This window comes from Oryctolagus cuniculus, chromosome 7 (genome assembly GCF_051225735.1).
Source record: "Oryctolagus cuniculus isolate XC-2025 breed Fujian yellow rabbit chromosome 7, ASM5122573v1, whole genome shotgun sequence".
Taxonomy (NCBI): Eukaryota; Metazoa; Chordata; class Mammalia; order Lagomorpha; family Leporidae; genus Oryctolagus; species Oryctolagus cuniculus.
In genome coordinates this window covers 102,851,241-102,868,596 of record NC_142873.1, presented here as the reverse complement: position 1 = coordinate 102,868,596, position 17,356 = coordinate 102,851,241, and the positions used below count along the sequence as shown (strand labels likewise).

Genomic DNA, 17,356 nt, shown 5'->3' with positions numbered 1-17,356 from the left:
CAGTGAAATAAATATATGTTTAATGGAAGTTTACTATTTTACTAATGTCAGAAACAAGATCAGGATAGAAAGAAGAATGTACCATGTGCTGTGTTCTCTGCTCCCCATTGTCATCTGAACAGATGTAACATCAAATGGAAAATTCATTGTCTGATTTTTACTGTAATTTCAGATGAGAAATTTGACTATGTAACACATGCGAAGTTCTACTCAGCTATTCTTCCCTATCACTGAAATGGCCAATGCCAACTTTGACAGGAATTTTCATTAGTTAAATATTATTAAAAATACATAGTTTCTCTAATTCAAAAGAAATTTATAGTTATATATAGATTTTCAAGGGATTATATTTTGTTTTCCACATTTTTTTCTTAAAGGCATGTGTACTGTGGTTTAAAAATACAATATTTTAAAACCTTCTTTATCACATTATTAACCAACCAATTTTAATGAACTAGTGCTAAAATGTGATGTAGCAGATAATTTTTATCCAAGTTATAAAGATTGTATGGTATTGCTAGAGACTTAATGCTGTTTTAAATTTGAAAAAGCTAAAGGCAAATGAAATATTTTATTTTTTGCATGATTGGTTATTTGAAATGTTAATCACATTTTAAGAAACCATATTTTAAAGTACATAACAAAGGCAATGTTTATCCAAAATAAGTACTAGTTCATTAAAAATTAAAAAAAAAAAAACAAAACAGGATCTGTTATCTGTACTTTGCCAATCAGCCAATTTGACTTCTTTCCTCAATCAGCTGAGTTTCAGGCTGCAATGGAAGCAGTTATGTAACTGTCAGTCACTGGGTTGCAGAGTTATTCCTACCGACTTTCAGTACGATTGTTTTATTTTGGCCTTCACAACAGTGAAGGCTTCAGAGATCCTCTTCTTTCTATATTACTAACACAAATCATTCCAATCAAGATAGTATGCAATTTGATGTAGACAAACCATAGAAATGTGAGTGCCAAATACAGAAAATGTATGTTTTGTGACATCAGTGTCAAATAACAGCCAGCTGGAATCCTGAGATTGTGAATTTAGGCTAATTATGTTGACAATGAAATTTGATTACTTATATTAATGATTTTTAATAAGAAGACAAAAGTCATATTCTTTTATTGCTATCAGTTTATTTTATCCCTGAGCAATGAATGGAAACTTTAAGTATATTGGGTTGTGTTGAGAACTTTCAATACAGATAATGAATATAATTTCATTCAACAATAAGAGAAATAAAAAAGTCTTCAACATAAAAATGCATATATAATTTTTCTGTGAGTCAGAATTAAATTGTACTACTGGTATATAGTTATATTTGACATGAATAAACTTTTTACCATGCTAATTGTATCCGTGATTGTGTAACACAAAATCAATGCCCACGTGCACACTTCCAAACTATCTCAAATAAGCTCCTGCAAAATTGATTCAAAACAACAGAACTGAACAACTACTATTCCAAAGTATATCTATTATTCACCCCTGTTCCTTTGCGATTAGAACAGTGACAAGGACGTAGTTATGGGTATTTTTTGTTGAATTAATAAATTGGGTTGAATCAGGATGAAATTGGTTGCTTTTGTAGTGGCGATTCTATTATGAATTTTAAAAATGGATAATTTGTTGCTCAGTGCTCCCTTGAATCTAATTATTAGAAAAAAGATTAATACAATGGTAAACAGTTTGCAATAATTTCCCTGTTTTCTTTGTGTATTTACAGGCAAATGGACACAGTTTTGTACATATGGAACATGAAAAAGCTGTATTATTACTGAAGAGTTTCCAGAACACAGTAGACCTAGTTATTCAACGTGAGCTTACTGTCTAAATATTTTTTATAAATAGTAAAAATACGTCTAGCCAGACCTAATGTTCAAAAATAAATTTATACATAGAAACAAATTTTGCCAATTGCTGGACCAATGGCAAACATTAGTGCCAAATGTATAATGCTATATGTTAGCACTGATCATCCTTAAAAATGTTAACTCTATAAATATGATGTTCATGTGGTTATGTATTAGTTTTAATTGTCAGCCTCTGGCTGTGCATTGGTGCAGTTTTGTTTTTATTTTGGTTTTGTTTTTTAATCAAATAAGTTTCTTCTCAAAGTGGATTTCATATAATTTCGGAGCACGGAAGCACATACAAGCTCTTAACAAATTCTGCTCTCCATCAGAAACACTGCCTCAAAGTTGTATATGCCTTTATATAGAAAATACAAATATGAAGAATTGTAATTCCCATAAAATATTTCTAGCACAAGGTATATGTTGGCATATATACAAAAAGAATATAGAGAAAAACAATATTTTCATAAACTAAACATCTCGGATTGAGAAAGAAAATATATCTTAAAATAAGACTTTACTATATTGAATCTTTTTCAATAAAAATTACATGATAATGCCTTATGAAAGTAACTGTACATATGGTATAAAGTGTTTATATTTGGTTCCATATTCATTTGCTAAATTCTCATAACACAGAGTGAAATATTTCATAAATTAGCCATTTATCTCTGGGACCTGAATAAAAATAGGACAAACTAATTTGTTCAATGCCTTTAGATAATTATAGTACATGCAGAGCTAACAAACAGACTAAAGGCCATTGTAGATAACTATTTTTCACCACAAACTCAAGCAGTGAATGATGGGTGGCATGAAAGATATTGCTTTATTTCTTTCAAATTTATGTTGATTATAAACTGTAGCCCCAGTGATTTCTTTACTTGTAAATGTGGAATTTTTTTGTGTGTGGCTTAATTTAATTTGCTACTTTTAAATCACTTAAAATGAGTTTGGGGAATTGATAAAATTTATCATTAAGAAAGCCTTGCTAGAAAGTTATGGTCGGTGATTAAAAACCTTTGGTATTTAAATATGAAACTTCAAATATAATTTCTCAGAGCTGTGGTCTATCTGCATTATTAAAATATATTATTCCTCAGAAAAGTTTCAAGGTATATAAAATTCTGAATACAATCATTTTGAAGAAAAAGACAAATCTAGTTAATTTAGGATTATTTACCTGACATTGAAACTATTCTCTAAGTGATGAAAATTCATTTTGAAACATTTAAACTATTTTTTTATTTTAGTCACAAGTTTGATCAAAATATATTAATTTGACATTCCATAATAATTTTTCAGTCATTGCATGCATTTTCTTTTTATTTCCACATAGCTTCTTTATATAATGAATTTATGTTATGTGCTACTCTTTCAAGTATTCTAATGGGATTTTCAAATATTGATGTCACCAAAGCTCTGAGAATAATATTTGTAAGTTAATTGTTTTATGGGGACATTGAAGATATTGTATTTTTGTAGGATCTATTAAAATGAGTGTCACTTATTAGAAGTACAGTAGTATTTTTTGGCAATAGAAACTTGTCACTTGAAGGTAAATGATGCTTCTCTTTATAAATAATGCACTAATTCTGATGTTGCTTTAAGTCAAGGTGACATCCATGATTTTATAGAGTTTGGCAATTAGCTAATGACTAAATGATTAGCCTATTTAGTATGTTTCCCAGAAGTAACTTTTAAATGCATTTTAATACATTGAAAGTTTCTGATGACAAATGTCTTTCAGAGTCTAATTTCAGAGTCATTGTCAAAAACTCACTCCAACCACTGTATACAGATATTGTAGAATGATCATCATTTTGGTCTCACAATATCACTCAAAAGGCAAAACAAACTCATGAGTGTAGTTTAGGGACAATGAAACATCTTGAACAGTTCCATTAGTTTTGTGAAGTCTTGTATGGGAGAGGTGGGAAAAAGGCAAGATGGAGGATTTCCCTGTCTGTTTCTCATGCCTGCTTTGCACACAAAGCCCAGTGCCTCAGGAGATGCTTCCATGGCACATGGGTGAGAGAAACATAATCCTAGTGAACAGAGCTAGCACTCCTGAAGTGACAACAGGGTCTTAGGCCAATGCTGTAAAACTTCCTAGTCTGCAGTTCAGAAGTGAAGCGAAGAGAAAAAGGTTCCAGGATCAGCAGGAAAAGAAATGTGATAAGCCAAAGCACCTCGTTCATTGTCAACAGGACAGACCTGAGAACCAGGCAACAGTGAAAAGATGCTTTTTTTTTTTTTTTAGCATGACTAGAGAGAATCACTAACCACTTGAGGCCAGGCCAAGGGTGAGGATCTAATTGTTTCTCAGCTAGCCAAACCCACTGATCTTTAAGTTTTGACTTCTTTTGAGTAACTGATTTAGCTGCCTGAAGTTAGAATCTGGTTCATGTTAACAGCAACAAAAAGTCAAGGGCATGCCTTTAACAACAACAAACAAGGTGGAATTCATGCTGATTCCAACAGACTCTACCTCTTGGTCTTTTAAGTTTTATTGTAATCTTTCTGCTGAGGAAGCTATTGAAATGTGATGGACCAGTAAGATGTAATGGATGGCATTAAGAAAGATTAAAGATGGAAGGAAAAATAGCTGAAAAGTATTAGTAGAATGGCTATGGATTTAACAAGACAAATCGACTTCAGTGGACAATTACAAAACTATTTACAGGGCCTATAGGCCTTTATTGTAAAATCTCTCTTAAGTTAGTTCCCACCCTCCCAGACAACACAGGTCACCTAAACACACATAATAATGTCCAAATATAAGTGCGTTTTTGGTAAGGAATAGTCAAAGTCAGTATAGCATACAGATATTAACATCATGCTAATTGCTCATTGAAACCTAAAGAAGACATGTGTCCCAGTTAGATTTGTAATTGCAAAACATCAAGTAATCTTGGTTGTTTCTGGGCCTTGGTTTACTAGCTTTAAGTTGGAAAACAGTTTAAAATAGAGGATACTATCACAAATTAACAACCTTTCATCTTAAAGATGATTATACACATAATCACTGATATAATTGCTTATAACTTATCAAGTATGCTAACAAAAGGGAAGATTCGAGGGAAGTAAATATTGAAAAAACTATTTATATGTTCAAATGTTAAGTGAAAAATATTTGATCTTGCCAAAATCATTAGATGAAGAAAACCAGAAAAACACTTTATTTTTAATCATAAAATCTTCTTAAAGCTTTGGAGAACACAACTGTACTGTGAATTTGGTTTTCCACTGGTTCTTAGGCTTTCCTTAATTTCTACCCTTTTTGGTACACAAAACAAAAATATCTATTCTGTTGAATACACTTTTATCAAAAAGCAAGAATATGATAAAGCCAGACAAGAAGCCACAGTGGTATGAAACTATGCTTTAAGTTTTTGGTAAATCCAATTAGATAATTGTCAGATAATTCAAACAATTTGTTTTATTGTTTCCTGACATACTAACTAAATCCGATAAAAAAATTCAATCAGAGGATCAATGTTTTCATTGATTCCTGATTTACTAACCAAACAGCAAGTTTTGCAACACTAGGCTGGTTAGTAAAAAGTTATGCAAATAATGAAGTCCAGTGAGTTAAGAAAAGAAAAGCAGGAATAAGATTCCAATAAACTTCCTTTCACAGAAATGCTAATTCTTTTTGAGGCTTAATAAAATGTCAAACACTGGCTAGTGATGTGCCCTCTCTTATGATCAGCTACCTGATCTGGGAATTGAAGGGAAATCTCCGGATTTGAGATTACTTGCATGAACTTTTCTCCTTAGAAAACAACTGATTTCCATTAAGAAAAGCATCCTGACTTGGCTCGGAATATTTCCCACTACCCAGTGGGTCTCAAGAATACATGTATAAGAAAATAGAAAGTGGGCAGTAGGGGAATGGGTGTACACTGGAAAGCAAGTGCATTAATAGTATAGGAGATCCTGGGTGTCAGTTCTCCCATATGCATTACTTTAGCTCCTAAACTTTTTAGGGCCATTTCTGTTCCTTCATTGCTGCTACCACTGCTTTAGATTCATCCCTCCAACTCCTCATGCTATTCCAAAGGCAGTGGATGTCTGGTCTCATCCTGATGGAAGACGGATAAGAGACCCCCTGAGAGTTCTAGCTTTTCAGAGACCCTTGTGAACCAAGCCGTTCCAGCTTCCAGGTTGGAAGTGACTTTCTTGGATAATCATGGAACTTACAGCAGTAGCATAAGCAAGGCCCAGAGGTGAGGCACTTGCACATTGCTAACCACAGCAAACCAAGCTTATGTGTGAGGGTGAGGGTGGCAATGCCTTAATAGAACCGTGTTTCCAATTCTGTGTTTTAAATGTTGAATTTTGCCCTATCGAGGGACTTTCTCTCAGTCTTCTGCTGCTTATGGTTGGGATAGGCTCTAATCTTCTTCATCTTTCCACTGTCTGCAAGAGAATGCTTTGGAAACATTCTCCCATGACCACCATTTCTACTTTGGAGAATTCTGAGATGTTTGAACAACTGAGAGGAAAATCACTCTTTTTTTTTTTTTTTTTTTAATTAAAAAACATATAGTAGGGGCCGGCACTATGGCGTAGTGGGTGGGGCTGCCACCTGCAGTTTTGGCATCCTATGTGGGCGGCCGTTCTAGTTCCGGCTACTCCACTTCCTATCCAGCTCTCTGCTGTGGCCTGGGAGAGCAGTGGAATATGGCCCAAGTCCTTGGGCCCTGTACCCGTGTGGGAGACCCAGAGAACGCTTCTGGCTTCAAATCGGCCCAACTCTGGCCATTGTGGCTATTTGGGGAGTAATCAAGCGGATGGAGGACCTCTCTCTCGCTCGCTCACTCACGCTCTCTCTCTCTCTGCCTCTGCCTCTCTGTAACTCTGCCTTTCAAATAAAATAAATAAATATTTTAAAAAACATGTACTGAACATATATGATATTGAATCCTCTGGGGTTTTAGCTACATGATTCTCTTAATCTTCCCTGAGAGCAAGAGGAAAAGAGTAAGCGAAGGGAAATAGTTCATTAGTTCCAATTTGAGAGGCATTTCTTCAGCTGGAAGCATTTCCCTAGCTGAACTGAAGTCAGGAGTCAGTTCGTGCTGTTTGTAACAATACATTAAGCACCAATCAGGATAAGAAGTGGGCCCAGAGGTAAGGACTGCACAGATGAGAAGGCTGTCACTGCAGCTGTGTTAGCCTATGCCCAAACTTTCTGCAGTATACTCTCTAAAAAAATATTTATTTGCTTGAAAGTCAGAGCTACAGAGAGGGAGAGACAGAGAGATCGTCCATCGATTGGTTCACTCCCAAAAGCCAAAACATGCCAGGGTTGGGCCCAGCTGAAACCAGGAGCCAGGGGCTTCTTCTGGGTCTCCCACATGGGTGCAGAGGCCCAAGCACTTGGGCCATCTTCCACTGCTTTCCCAGGCCACTAGCAGGGAGCTGGATCAGCAGCAGAGCAGCTGGGACTCAAGCAGGCGCCCATATGAGATGCTGGCACTGCAGACAGCGGCTTTACCCGCTATACCACAGCGCTGGCTCCCAATATGCTCTTTAAACACACACACACACACAAACTTAATTTTGTTCATGGCAGAACCTCAAGGAGTAGAAGACTGACTGTGAAATTCAGACAGCATTCATGAGGGAAGTACTGAAATTGTGTGACTCTCACTAGTCAGGTTTTGGAACCAGTATAGGACTGACCAAAAAAAAGTCATGAGTCAAATTTTCACAGCTGAGATTTTCAAAACCAGCATAACTTCCTTTCTTTCTTTTTCTTTTATTTTCTTCTCTCTCTTGTTTTTTTTCCTTTCCCTTTCTTCCTTAAAAAAAAAAAAGGTTCTTTTTTTCATTCTTTAATAATTATCAATAAGTGTAGGATTTGGTGTTGAGAAAAACGTTAAATGGATCATCCAATCTTTCTTTAGTTGTGAAAGTATATTATTTTCTATAACTGTTGCACAAATGTTGTATTGTTTGTGCCTGTTTTTTTCCTTCTTTAAAATACTGTGATGAGTAAACCCTAACAAATAGCAGGTATTTCTATCCTGAAACTAAAATATCTTAGTACAGATTCTTTTTCTTCTCATTAGCAAATTTCTATATTTCCTCCTCCATAGGAAAATATTTACTGTAGCTGAATCTCAGATGCTAGGGTATTCATTCATAAATTCTAAATTTTAGAGACATTTCATTAAAGAATGTAACTAAAACATGAAATACAATGGTTATAAATATTAAATATTTGTTAGGCATCAGGTATATGTCAGATAGTGCAAGGGATAAAATAAGCTCTCCTGTACATGGAGTTTCACACTCAAGTGGAAAGATAAGAGAAATTCTAGATTAAAGACAGTACAGGGCAATGTGGTGAGTCATTTTGTGCCTGCCCTCAACCTATCCTGTTGCCAAAGGAAATTGCATCTTTATCTTTGCAAATCTGTTTGGATTTGAAAAGGGATGTTCATTTGGAGCTGTAGATAGGTCTCTCTATTGTATCTATGGCCCTTTGGAGGTCATTATGATTGTTTGCTTGGATTTAGGGCACTCTTTGATAGTCCAGACTGGTAAGAGTTGATGTGTTACTGGACAATATATTTAGTAATGAGAATCACTTGGATCTCTGGATGAGAGGTCAGAATTTGTCCAGTTTATTTGTTCTAAAGAGTAAAGGTCATAAAATGAAGATCAGTACCCCTCAACCTAGTTCTGCACTGTATCTATGAGCCCCTGACATGATGAAAGAAAAAGATGGAAGGCAGTACTTTATAAAAGTTATGAGGTGTTTGATTTAAAAGATTCTTCTATGTTGAGTGCTCCCAAAAGGTTGCTCCTATAACCATTGCCTGTCAGGGACTATCAGGAAACATGGGATTGGGAATTCATGTAGTCCAGTATTAGAATGCAATGAGTTGAGCAGTCATTCAGTTGGCTCATTTCATATTTACTTCACTTGTGGGATGAACATTTTTACTGCATACTATTCAATTAATCAATCCCATGAAAATTCTGCTTTATAAAGTTGAATCATACATATCCACATACATAAACACCTATTTACTTATTCTTCCAAGGAAAGTTTAAAGCTTCTGAATTTAGGAATTGTTGAGTTTTTTTCTCATCCCATTCATACTGTTTTAGATATGTAGGAATCCTTGCCTTTCCCTGAATACTCCTTGTGCTTTTATACTTAAACTTTTTTTTTTAAAAAAGGTTTATTTATTTGAAAGGTAAGTTACAGAGAGAGGGAGAGACAGAGAGAGAGCTCTTCCATCCACTGGTTCACTCCTTAAATGGCTGCAACAGCCAGGGTTAGGTCAGGCCAAAGCCAGGAACAAGGAGCTTCTTCCAGGTTTCCCACATGGGTGGCAGAGGCCTGAACAGTTGGGCTGTCTTCCACTGCTTTCTCAGGCACATTAGCAGAGAGCTGGATGGTAAGTAGAGCAGCTGGGACTTGAACTGGCACCACATGGGATGCTGGCATCACAGGCTCAACCTGCTGGCCACAACTCCAGCCTCTATTTCAGCTTTTGCCCACACCAGTCCTTCTACTGGAATACCTTTCTCTTCCCATTCCCTTTCTAAATTACCAGAAACCATATGCAGCCTTCAGGATCCAGTTTAAAAAAACACTACAACCATGAACTCTTCTCCAGTCTTAGGGGAAGAATTTCCTCAGTACCATCTTAATACATTTGTGCATATTTTGTAGTGTCTTTCACATTCTGACTAATCATGGCTATTTGATATGTGCTTTCTCAGCTCTCAATTGTAAGCTCCTTGAGACAGAGCATCAGATACTATTTAATAGAGGTCTTCAGGACAAATGATCTTCAAGAGGGCACATACAGGTTTATTTACCATATATCCTGTTAGTATTGATGTCAGAAGCACAGTAGATACTCACTAAATATCCGGTAATGATTAAATGAATGACAGGCCTGGCACATGAAGGCCCCTAATACTGAATTAAATAGGAAGTTGATGTTCTATTTGTGTAATCTTAAAATGCTAATCTTTTGACAGTTCATTCACCAATTCTAGTTTAAAAAAAAATTCTATGTTTTAACATGATCTTCCTTCCCTCTTCAGCATTTCTCCTGAGACCTCCTAGGTCTCATGTGCTGTTTCAGCACTTATGTTTAATTTCCCTTTTATGTGTTCTAAGGGCCTTAACACTGTCCAAAAAGTTTAAGAAATGCCTTTTTGTTCCTTTAATTGGAGTACATTATCCTTTTGATTTGTTTGGATTTTATTTCTCTCCTGGGAAGAAGTGATGCCTACAGTTCTCAGAAATGCCTGAGAAGCACAATCACACAGTTGATACCATCCAGGCAGGGTCTTGATTTCTTAGAGATAGCCTCATTGTATCAGAGGTCCCCAAGGCCGGCAGAGGTGTAATGACTGGACAAAGGAGATGATAGTCATGGTTGAGACTGGCTTTAGTTAATAGATTCTTCTACCTGTATATTGTAACTTGGTATATTTATGCTGCCTAAGCTATGGGAGAAAGAGAAGGGTGACATGAGAGCATTGAGGCTAGGGTTGGGTAGTTGGTAGGGGAAAATCCTCATTTTAGCTCTAAAATGTAATTAATTGCTGCTTCATGCTGCCTGTTGGTGCATATAGAATTGTCTGACCTCTGGCCTTTGGCCACAGTTCAGCATGACAATGTGGACAAGTTGTATTTTGACTTCATTTTGAGGATAGATCCCATCCCATATCTCCCTGAAGTGAACATGTCATGTAGTCTAGCCAAAATGCTCAGGCTACTGCAAAAGCTAAAGAATTGATATTATTAAGAACTTAGATAGACCACAGAAAATCAAAGTCAACAGTGATATATAATCATTTTCCCATTTCTAAATTGTTACAGAGGTCAGAATCTGACCTCTTGATCTAGAAGTAGAGAGGGAACATGCCATTTGTACTGGATGAGTATTGACTTCATTAGATCCTTCCCTTGTAGGGAGAGAAAGTGGATTCCTACCCCTTTACAAGAAAAATGACACCAATGTGGATAGACTTCAAGGTTCATAAACTCTTACCCAACTCCCTATACTAACCCATAAGATCTTGGTTTCCTTGCCAGGAAGCCATTTCTGTCTTAGCTTTATCTCAAAAATATTTGCCATATTTTCCTATTTAGTTTTCATAGAAAGTTGACTCCAGAATTGAGTGAAATATTCCCAATTTTAAACCGTTTGTCATTAACTATTTTGCTTATACTACCAATGCGAATTACCCTCATTCTGACTCTGTTTTTTAATTTCTTTGCATCAGGAGGAATTGTTAACTCTCTATTTTGTTGAATTATGTCTTCATGAAATTTTATATATAAAGATTTATAGCTCATGAGTGAGTACCTTGAAGGAAGCTTCCATCATTGTTTTCTTTGACAGTATGGTGTCTCAAACTGTTCAATCTGACAACCCAGTGTCTGTAGATTTATATCATGAAAAGAATGCAAATGTCTGAAAAAAAATGAAACCAGAAATTTAAATGTGAAATACTCAAGAGAGTGACATTATTTTAGTGAGTGGGTACAAATACTTTAAGAATGGTAAGAATTGTTTAAGTATTTTAATTAAGAGCATTTCATTTATTTTAATTAAGAGGCACAAAAACAGGGAGATAGAGCTTCCATCCACTGGTTCATTCCCCAAATGCCTACAGTGGCCTGCACTGGAACTGGATCAGGCCAAAACCAGAACTGGGAATTTAGTCCTGGCCCCAACTACTTGAGCCATCACCTGCTGCCTCCCAGGGTCAGCCTGCATTAGCAGGAAGCTGCATCGCAAAACAGGGCTGGGACTCAAACTCAGGTACTCCGATATGAGTAGTGGGCATCCTAACCAGCACCTTTACTGCTGGGCCAAACACCTGCCCTGGCAATAGCATTTTAGACTAGTATGTGACAACTATAGCAATGTAGGGCTGGATGAAGGAGAGAAATTAAATTATTAAGGGAGTAAGAATGATAAAGGGAAAAGAAGAGAGATAAAGGACTGATAAAGAGTACCAGAGGGGGCCGCAGCTGTGGAATAGTGGGCTAAACCTCTGTTTGTGGTGCCGGAATCCCATTTGGGTTAAAGCCCTGGCCTGAAGTGCTGGCATCCTATATGGGCGCCGGTTCTCGTCCTGGCTGCTCCTCTTCCCATCCAGCTCTCTCCTATGTTCTGGCAAAGCAGTAGAAGATGGCCCAAGTGTTTTTGGGCCCCTGCACCCATGTGGAAGACCCAGAAGAAACTCCTCAATCCTGGCTTTGAATCGGCCCAGCTCCAGCCATTGAGGCCATTTGGGGAGTGAACCAGTGGATGGAAGACCATTCTCTGTCTCTACCTCTCTCTATCTGTAACTCTACCACTCAGATAGATAGGTAAGTAGGTAGGTAGGTAAATAAATAAATAAATAAATAATTCTTAAAAAAGGAGCACCAGAGAAAAAATGTACAGAAGAAATCAGATCAGGCATACCCTCCATTCTCTGGCCCTGGTGACTTGGGCCCTTTTTTAGATAGCCCAGAATGCCCTTCCTAACCCTGCTGTCTCTTCAGGCCAGGACTCCCTCTTGCTCTTTCAGATGTTGAAAAGTAATTAAAATGAAAAGAAAGTCATATACTATTAGAAGTGTAATAATTTAGTTGCCACTCATTTCCAGAAACTGTTTTTGCAGTGTAGTACTGGTAGATACTTTTTCAGTCAAGAAACTTCTCAGAACAAGGAAAATAAGATATTTCATTTAAAAAAAACTTACTAGAGTACTTTTCTGAAATAAAGGTCAATATTGAATAATGTAGGTGTAGGTAAAAGTACTGTGAATAAATGAAGAAAATCACTGTTCTATCATACAGAAAGGGACCTTAAGAGGATCTGGTTCATTTGTCTACTTGCAGGAAGAATTAATGCTATTTTAATATTCCTCCTGGGGAGGGGATACCACTTTCCTGTATAAGCATGAAGTAGCAATAAATTATGGTTTTCATTAAAATGAAACACTCTGCTTAAATGACTGGGATTCAAGTATGACATAGAATTCTCAGGCCCATTCATACTTTTTAATGAACAAGTGTCTGCAGTTAAAAAAAGCTTCCACTAGATGGCGACCTTATATTTACGAGTATATTTATATCTGCAGCTTGGCAATTGTCTAACTCAGATCAATTGTTAAAAATGCCCCATTCCACAATATTCTTTTGAGAAAATTCATTGGAAACAATGACCAAAATGTAAACAATATAAGAAATTAGCTTTGAGCTCATTGTCAGCAGTTTCTATGTTTTTGACTCAGGTTTGATCAACCATGCAGAACCCAGAGACAGAGACTGTCTCCATCTCTAGGCTGTGAGTGTGTGCTTTAAGGTTTTGATGGTCCTTAATTGTTTAGTACAATTATTATATCCACCAGTTTAATACTTCTTCTCTAACTTACTTATATTTTTTTGTCCTATGTACTGTTATGTGAACCACCTTTCATCTAGGTATGTTTCATCCAAGTATGTAGGAATACAATTGCTACAGACTATCCAAAATGCATTTTTAAATGACCTCGGTAAAACTTAAACGATCTGAATATGCGTGCAACTGTGTATAGCTCTTATTTCTAGCTAGCATCTGGTAGTGAGAAGGCATCTGCTGTAAACTATGTGTACAAGTAACTGGCATGATGTTCTGCTAAGAGTTTATCAGACTGTGAAGTGAACAAGGGAAGTATTTCAAAATGTGTCTCACAATGTGATAACTGGAGTCCAGGGGTAATTGACAATCTCCCTCTCAGCCTCTCTTCTGTCAGGCGGCCCACCCCTCCCCTGGGGTTAAAGGCACACCCTGGCAGCCTGGGAGACTTGTGTCCTCAAGCTATTTTGGGTGTTAGATATCTGGAATTTCAGGGCCTCTGGTGGCTGGATCATTGCTGAAAAAGCCAAATGTTTCTGTTTACGTCTAAGCTAATTATAGCCTCCACCTCACAGCTGAGCCAGCACCCTTGCCTGGGCACCACCTTTGCTCATTCCTTCAAAGCCCTACTCATGTGTGCAGTCCTGCTGTGTCTCTGTCAACCATTTAGTCTTTTTTTTCTTCCAACTCAGAGCAGAAGTAGATGGAAATCGAGGTGTCCTTTCTCCATTGGGTAAAACTACGTAAATCCTCTAGTGTTTTCCTCCAGAGGATGCAGTTTTCTTCCTGCCACGTGATCGCCAGCTACTACAGTAGTAGCTCTTTCTTAGCAAATGTAGTTGGTGTTCTGTAACCTCTGTAGGACCCCCAGCCTCTGGGGCTTGCTTGCTAAGCATACTTCCACTCTTCAGGGAAGTTGAACACCTGACCACGTTTAAATTATACACAACACACCACAATTCATTTTAAGGCAAATACAGCATTATTTTATTGTTGTGGATACAGGTTTGGCTTTTTACTATTCCATCAGCTTTTTAATCTGCTCTCAGAAATCCATAAGCTTTAAAATAGACTTAGTTGTAGAATCTAGAACTAAATACTAGAATGAAAATTAAGGATCTTATTGAGATTGATGAGAAAACTAGTTGCTATTTCTGTATGTCAATAGTATGCTTTGTTCATTTTTTGTTCTTTGTTAATGCTGGTACTGCATTGCCTTTCGAATTTTGGTGTCAGCTATGATCTGAAGTATTTTTTGCCTTTGCTTTGTCTGTCACAGATGGATAATCTTAATCTTATTTTACTCCTGCAAGCGCTGGTAGGTCAGGGCTTCCTGTTCAACAACACAATCCCTGTTGTGCTGAGACACTGATCCCCTCACAGCAAACAGGCTTCTGGCTTATTCCGTCCCCTTTGAGCCTGCCTGTACCTGAAAATGCATAACAAGCATTATTATTTTTCATCTGTGCCATAAAGTCAAGAGGTCAAGAAGCTCTTCTTTCAGGCACAACAAATGGGACTATCACATTGGTTGGAGTGTAGGGCACTTGGTTGCCACAAGAAGAGGAGAGAGGAGGAAAGTTGTTACTTAAAATGCATTTGAAGCCTTTAAAACAGTCCTGGCACCCCTCCCAGACCCATCTCCAAGATGCTGATAGTCACTTAGTGTTGCATCGCTGAGTAATAAGTGAGTGATCAACACACTCAAGACTTTGTTTTTTATTGGTGTTCATTATGCCAAAATTCTGAAGAAAAAAAGCTAGCTAGGTAGTAGCCAAGCCTCACACTCCAAATTTGATTTGTCCTCTATGTTATCAGTATGCAGACTTGTAACACTTATCTTTACTGACTGCCCTGTTTTAAACCAGCTGTGGTTGATAGCCAGTTTTTGAACATAATTCTTGGGCTATCCTTTGTGAGATTACTGAACTTAGCAATAAGTATTTTGCATTTGATAGGATTGCATAGCCTCATTATGGTCAAGACAGAGTCCCAGGCAGTCTGTCACTTTGACAGGTTCTTTATAAAACCGTGAATGTTGATAACAACGTTGCAGATCTATGTATGTGACCACTTCTAAAAGAAATTGAAGTTAGGAATTCATCTCTCTGGCTTCACACACACAGGTCTGCAAAGTTCATTGAAAATGTGTATTATGAAAAACTAGGCATGGATTTCCAGTTTTTGTACCAAAATAAATGTATGCTTTATTTCCATCTTCCACAAACTTTTTAAAATACCCTTATATTGTGAGGATATAGATGAATATGCTAGAGATATTTATGGAAAATTTTTCAAAGAAGACATAGTGTGTACTTGTCTGGGTCCCTTGCTCACAAGGACAGTAATTACCACTTTGGGGAATTAAGTGGAAATGTAAAAAAAAAAAAAAAAAAGAGCCTGATAAAGATATAAAGCTAGATATGTATGAGGATACTTCAAAAAATGCAGAAAAAATGAATTAAAAGATGATGATTTTGATGAAATTTTTTTTAAAAAAATACTATTTTTCTTTTCATAATGCTTTCCATTAACTTTTTAAAAAAAATTTAAGAGGCAGAGTGAGAGGGAGAAGGAGAGAGAGAGAGGGGGAGGGAGAGAGAGAGAATCTTCTATCCTCTGGTTCAGTTTTATTGCTAAGAAAACCCCAGAATTTCTTTTGTTTGCTTTTTCAGGATTAAATCAATGATTATGTTACTTGGCTTAGATTAGGCTAGAGTTGTAATAACAGCAACTGTGTAAGGAAGATGGGTTCAAAAAGTGTCCCGGTTCAGCCATCATCTGGAAAATCAGCTGCCATTTGGTTATGAAGTAGTGAGTTTTACTTTGTAGCAACTCTGTGTCTTTGTGCATCAACCTAGAAAATATGAATTTATGAAAAACATTACTTTTAAAATACTTAGCCCAAGGACTTTTGACCTTCAGTACCACTTTGGACATATTGCTGGAGATTCTGATTGAGGAAAAAACTTGAATATATGTATATTCAGTATATATATGGAAAAGACATCATACAATAAATCCACCTGTAAAGCATAATGCCTACTACATAGACATCATTCCATTCATAAATCAGCTTTTCTAATTTCCAAATACTTGTAGTAAAAGCAATAAATATACTGAGTTTACAGAGATTGGTCCTTTTATGAACTGTATACTAAACTACATGATAAACTGAAGAAACTATGTATAAGAAAGTCTGTAACTCTCTAAGTATATGGTAGCATAGAGAATCACTCATGCAAACTCATAGAAAGTTGCCAGGATGAATTCAATTGCTTAAAAACTTTGAAAGAGACCAAATTTAAATTTTCAGTACCTTATAAAAATTTTAAATAAGTTTTAAGTTCCAGACTGAGGAATGAGCAAGTGTAGTAAAACTGTTAAACCGTGATAGTAGTGTCAGATGGTGTCAGTGTGCAGGAGCTCCATCTGCTTTGTCCAAGATAGGATCTACCAGCAAGAGGATCAGTGCGAAGTCACTCTTCAGTGTAATCCTGATCAACTGAGGAGGATCTGAGTGATTAAAATTTTTTTTATTTTATTTATTTGAAAGCCAAAGTTACTGAGAAGGAGTGGGAGAGAGGGAGAGGAAAAGAGTGGGAGACGGGGAGCGGGGCGGGGGGCACAAGATCTTCTATCCGCTGGTTCACTCCTCAAATGGCCACAATAGCTGAGCCTGGCCAGAGCTTCATCCAGGTCTCCCACATAGGTGCAAGGGCCCAATTACATGAGCCACCTTCTGCTGCTTTCTTAGGAACATTAGCAGGGAGCGGGATTGGAAGTGGGCAGTTGGGACTAGAACCAGCACCCTATGGGATGCTGGCATTACAGGCAGTGGCTTAACTCATTATGCCACACCACCAGCCCCCATCTTCCTGATTTTGAGGAGACTGTATCAGAAAAGCAGCAGTCTCTTATTTGTTATATGTCAAATTCAAAGGCATGGCTGCCGTGAAGACCCTATGATGTTCTATTTGCCTATCTCAGGAAGATCTGCTTGTTTGACCTTAGTAAAAAGTAGTGATTTATGTGGCTTTAAAGATGAACGCTGCATCAGGTTATTCTAATACTTCCTACCTGCAAAAACCAAGCATTTGAAGTATTCAGTCCTG

At 37.0% G+C, this 17,356-nt stretch overlaps 1 protein-coding gene across 7 annotated transcripts in view; it reads left to right on the top strand.

The window, feature by feature from the left end:
* Nucleotides 1-2,426, top strand: part of LRRC7 (leucine rich repeat containing 7) — a 589,098-nt gene extending 586,672 nt beyond the window's left edge. For 5 of the 7 annotated variants that reach the window (XM_051857612.3, XM_089337199.1, XM_051857607.3 and 2 more), the window contains one exon: nucleotides 1,728-2,426. In XM_051857612.3, coding sequence (XP_051713572.2) covers nucleotides 1,728-1,835 — 108 coding nt within the window. In that variant the 3' untranslated portion in view covers nucleotides 1,836-2,426. The remainder of the gene's footprint in view (nucleotides 1-1,727) is intronic. The other 2 variants (XM_089337201.1, XM_089337200.1) reach the window with 2 other exon arrangements.
* Nucleotides 2,427-17,356: the final 14,930 nt, after the last annotated feature.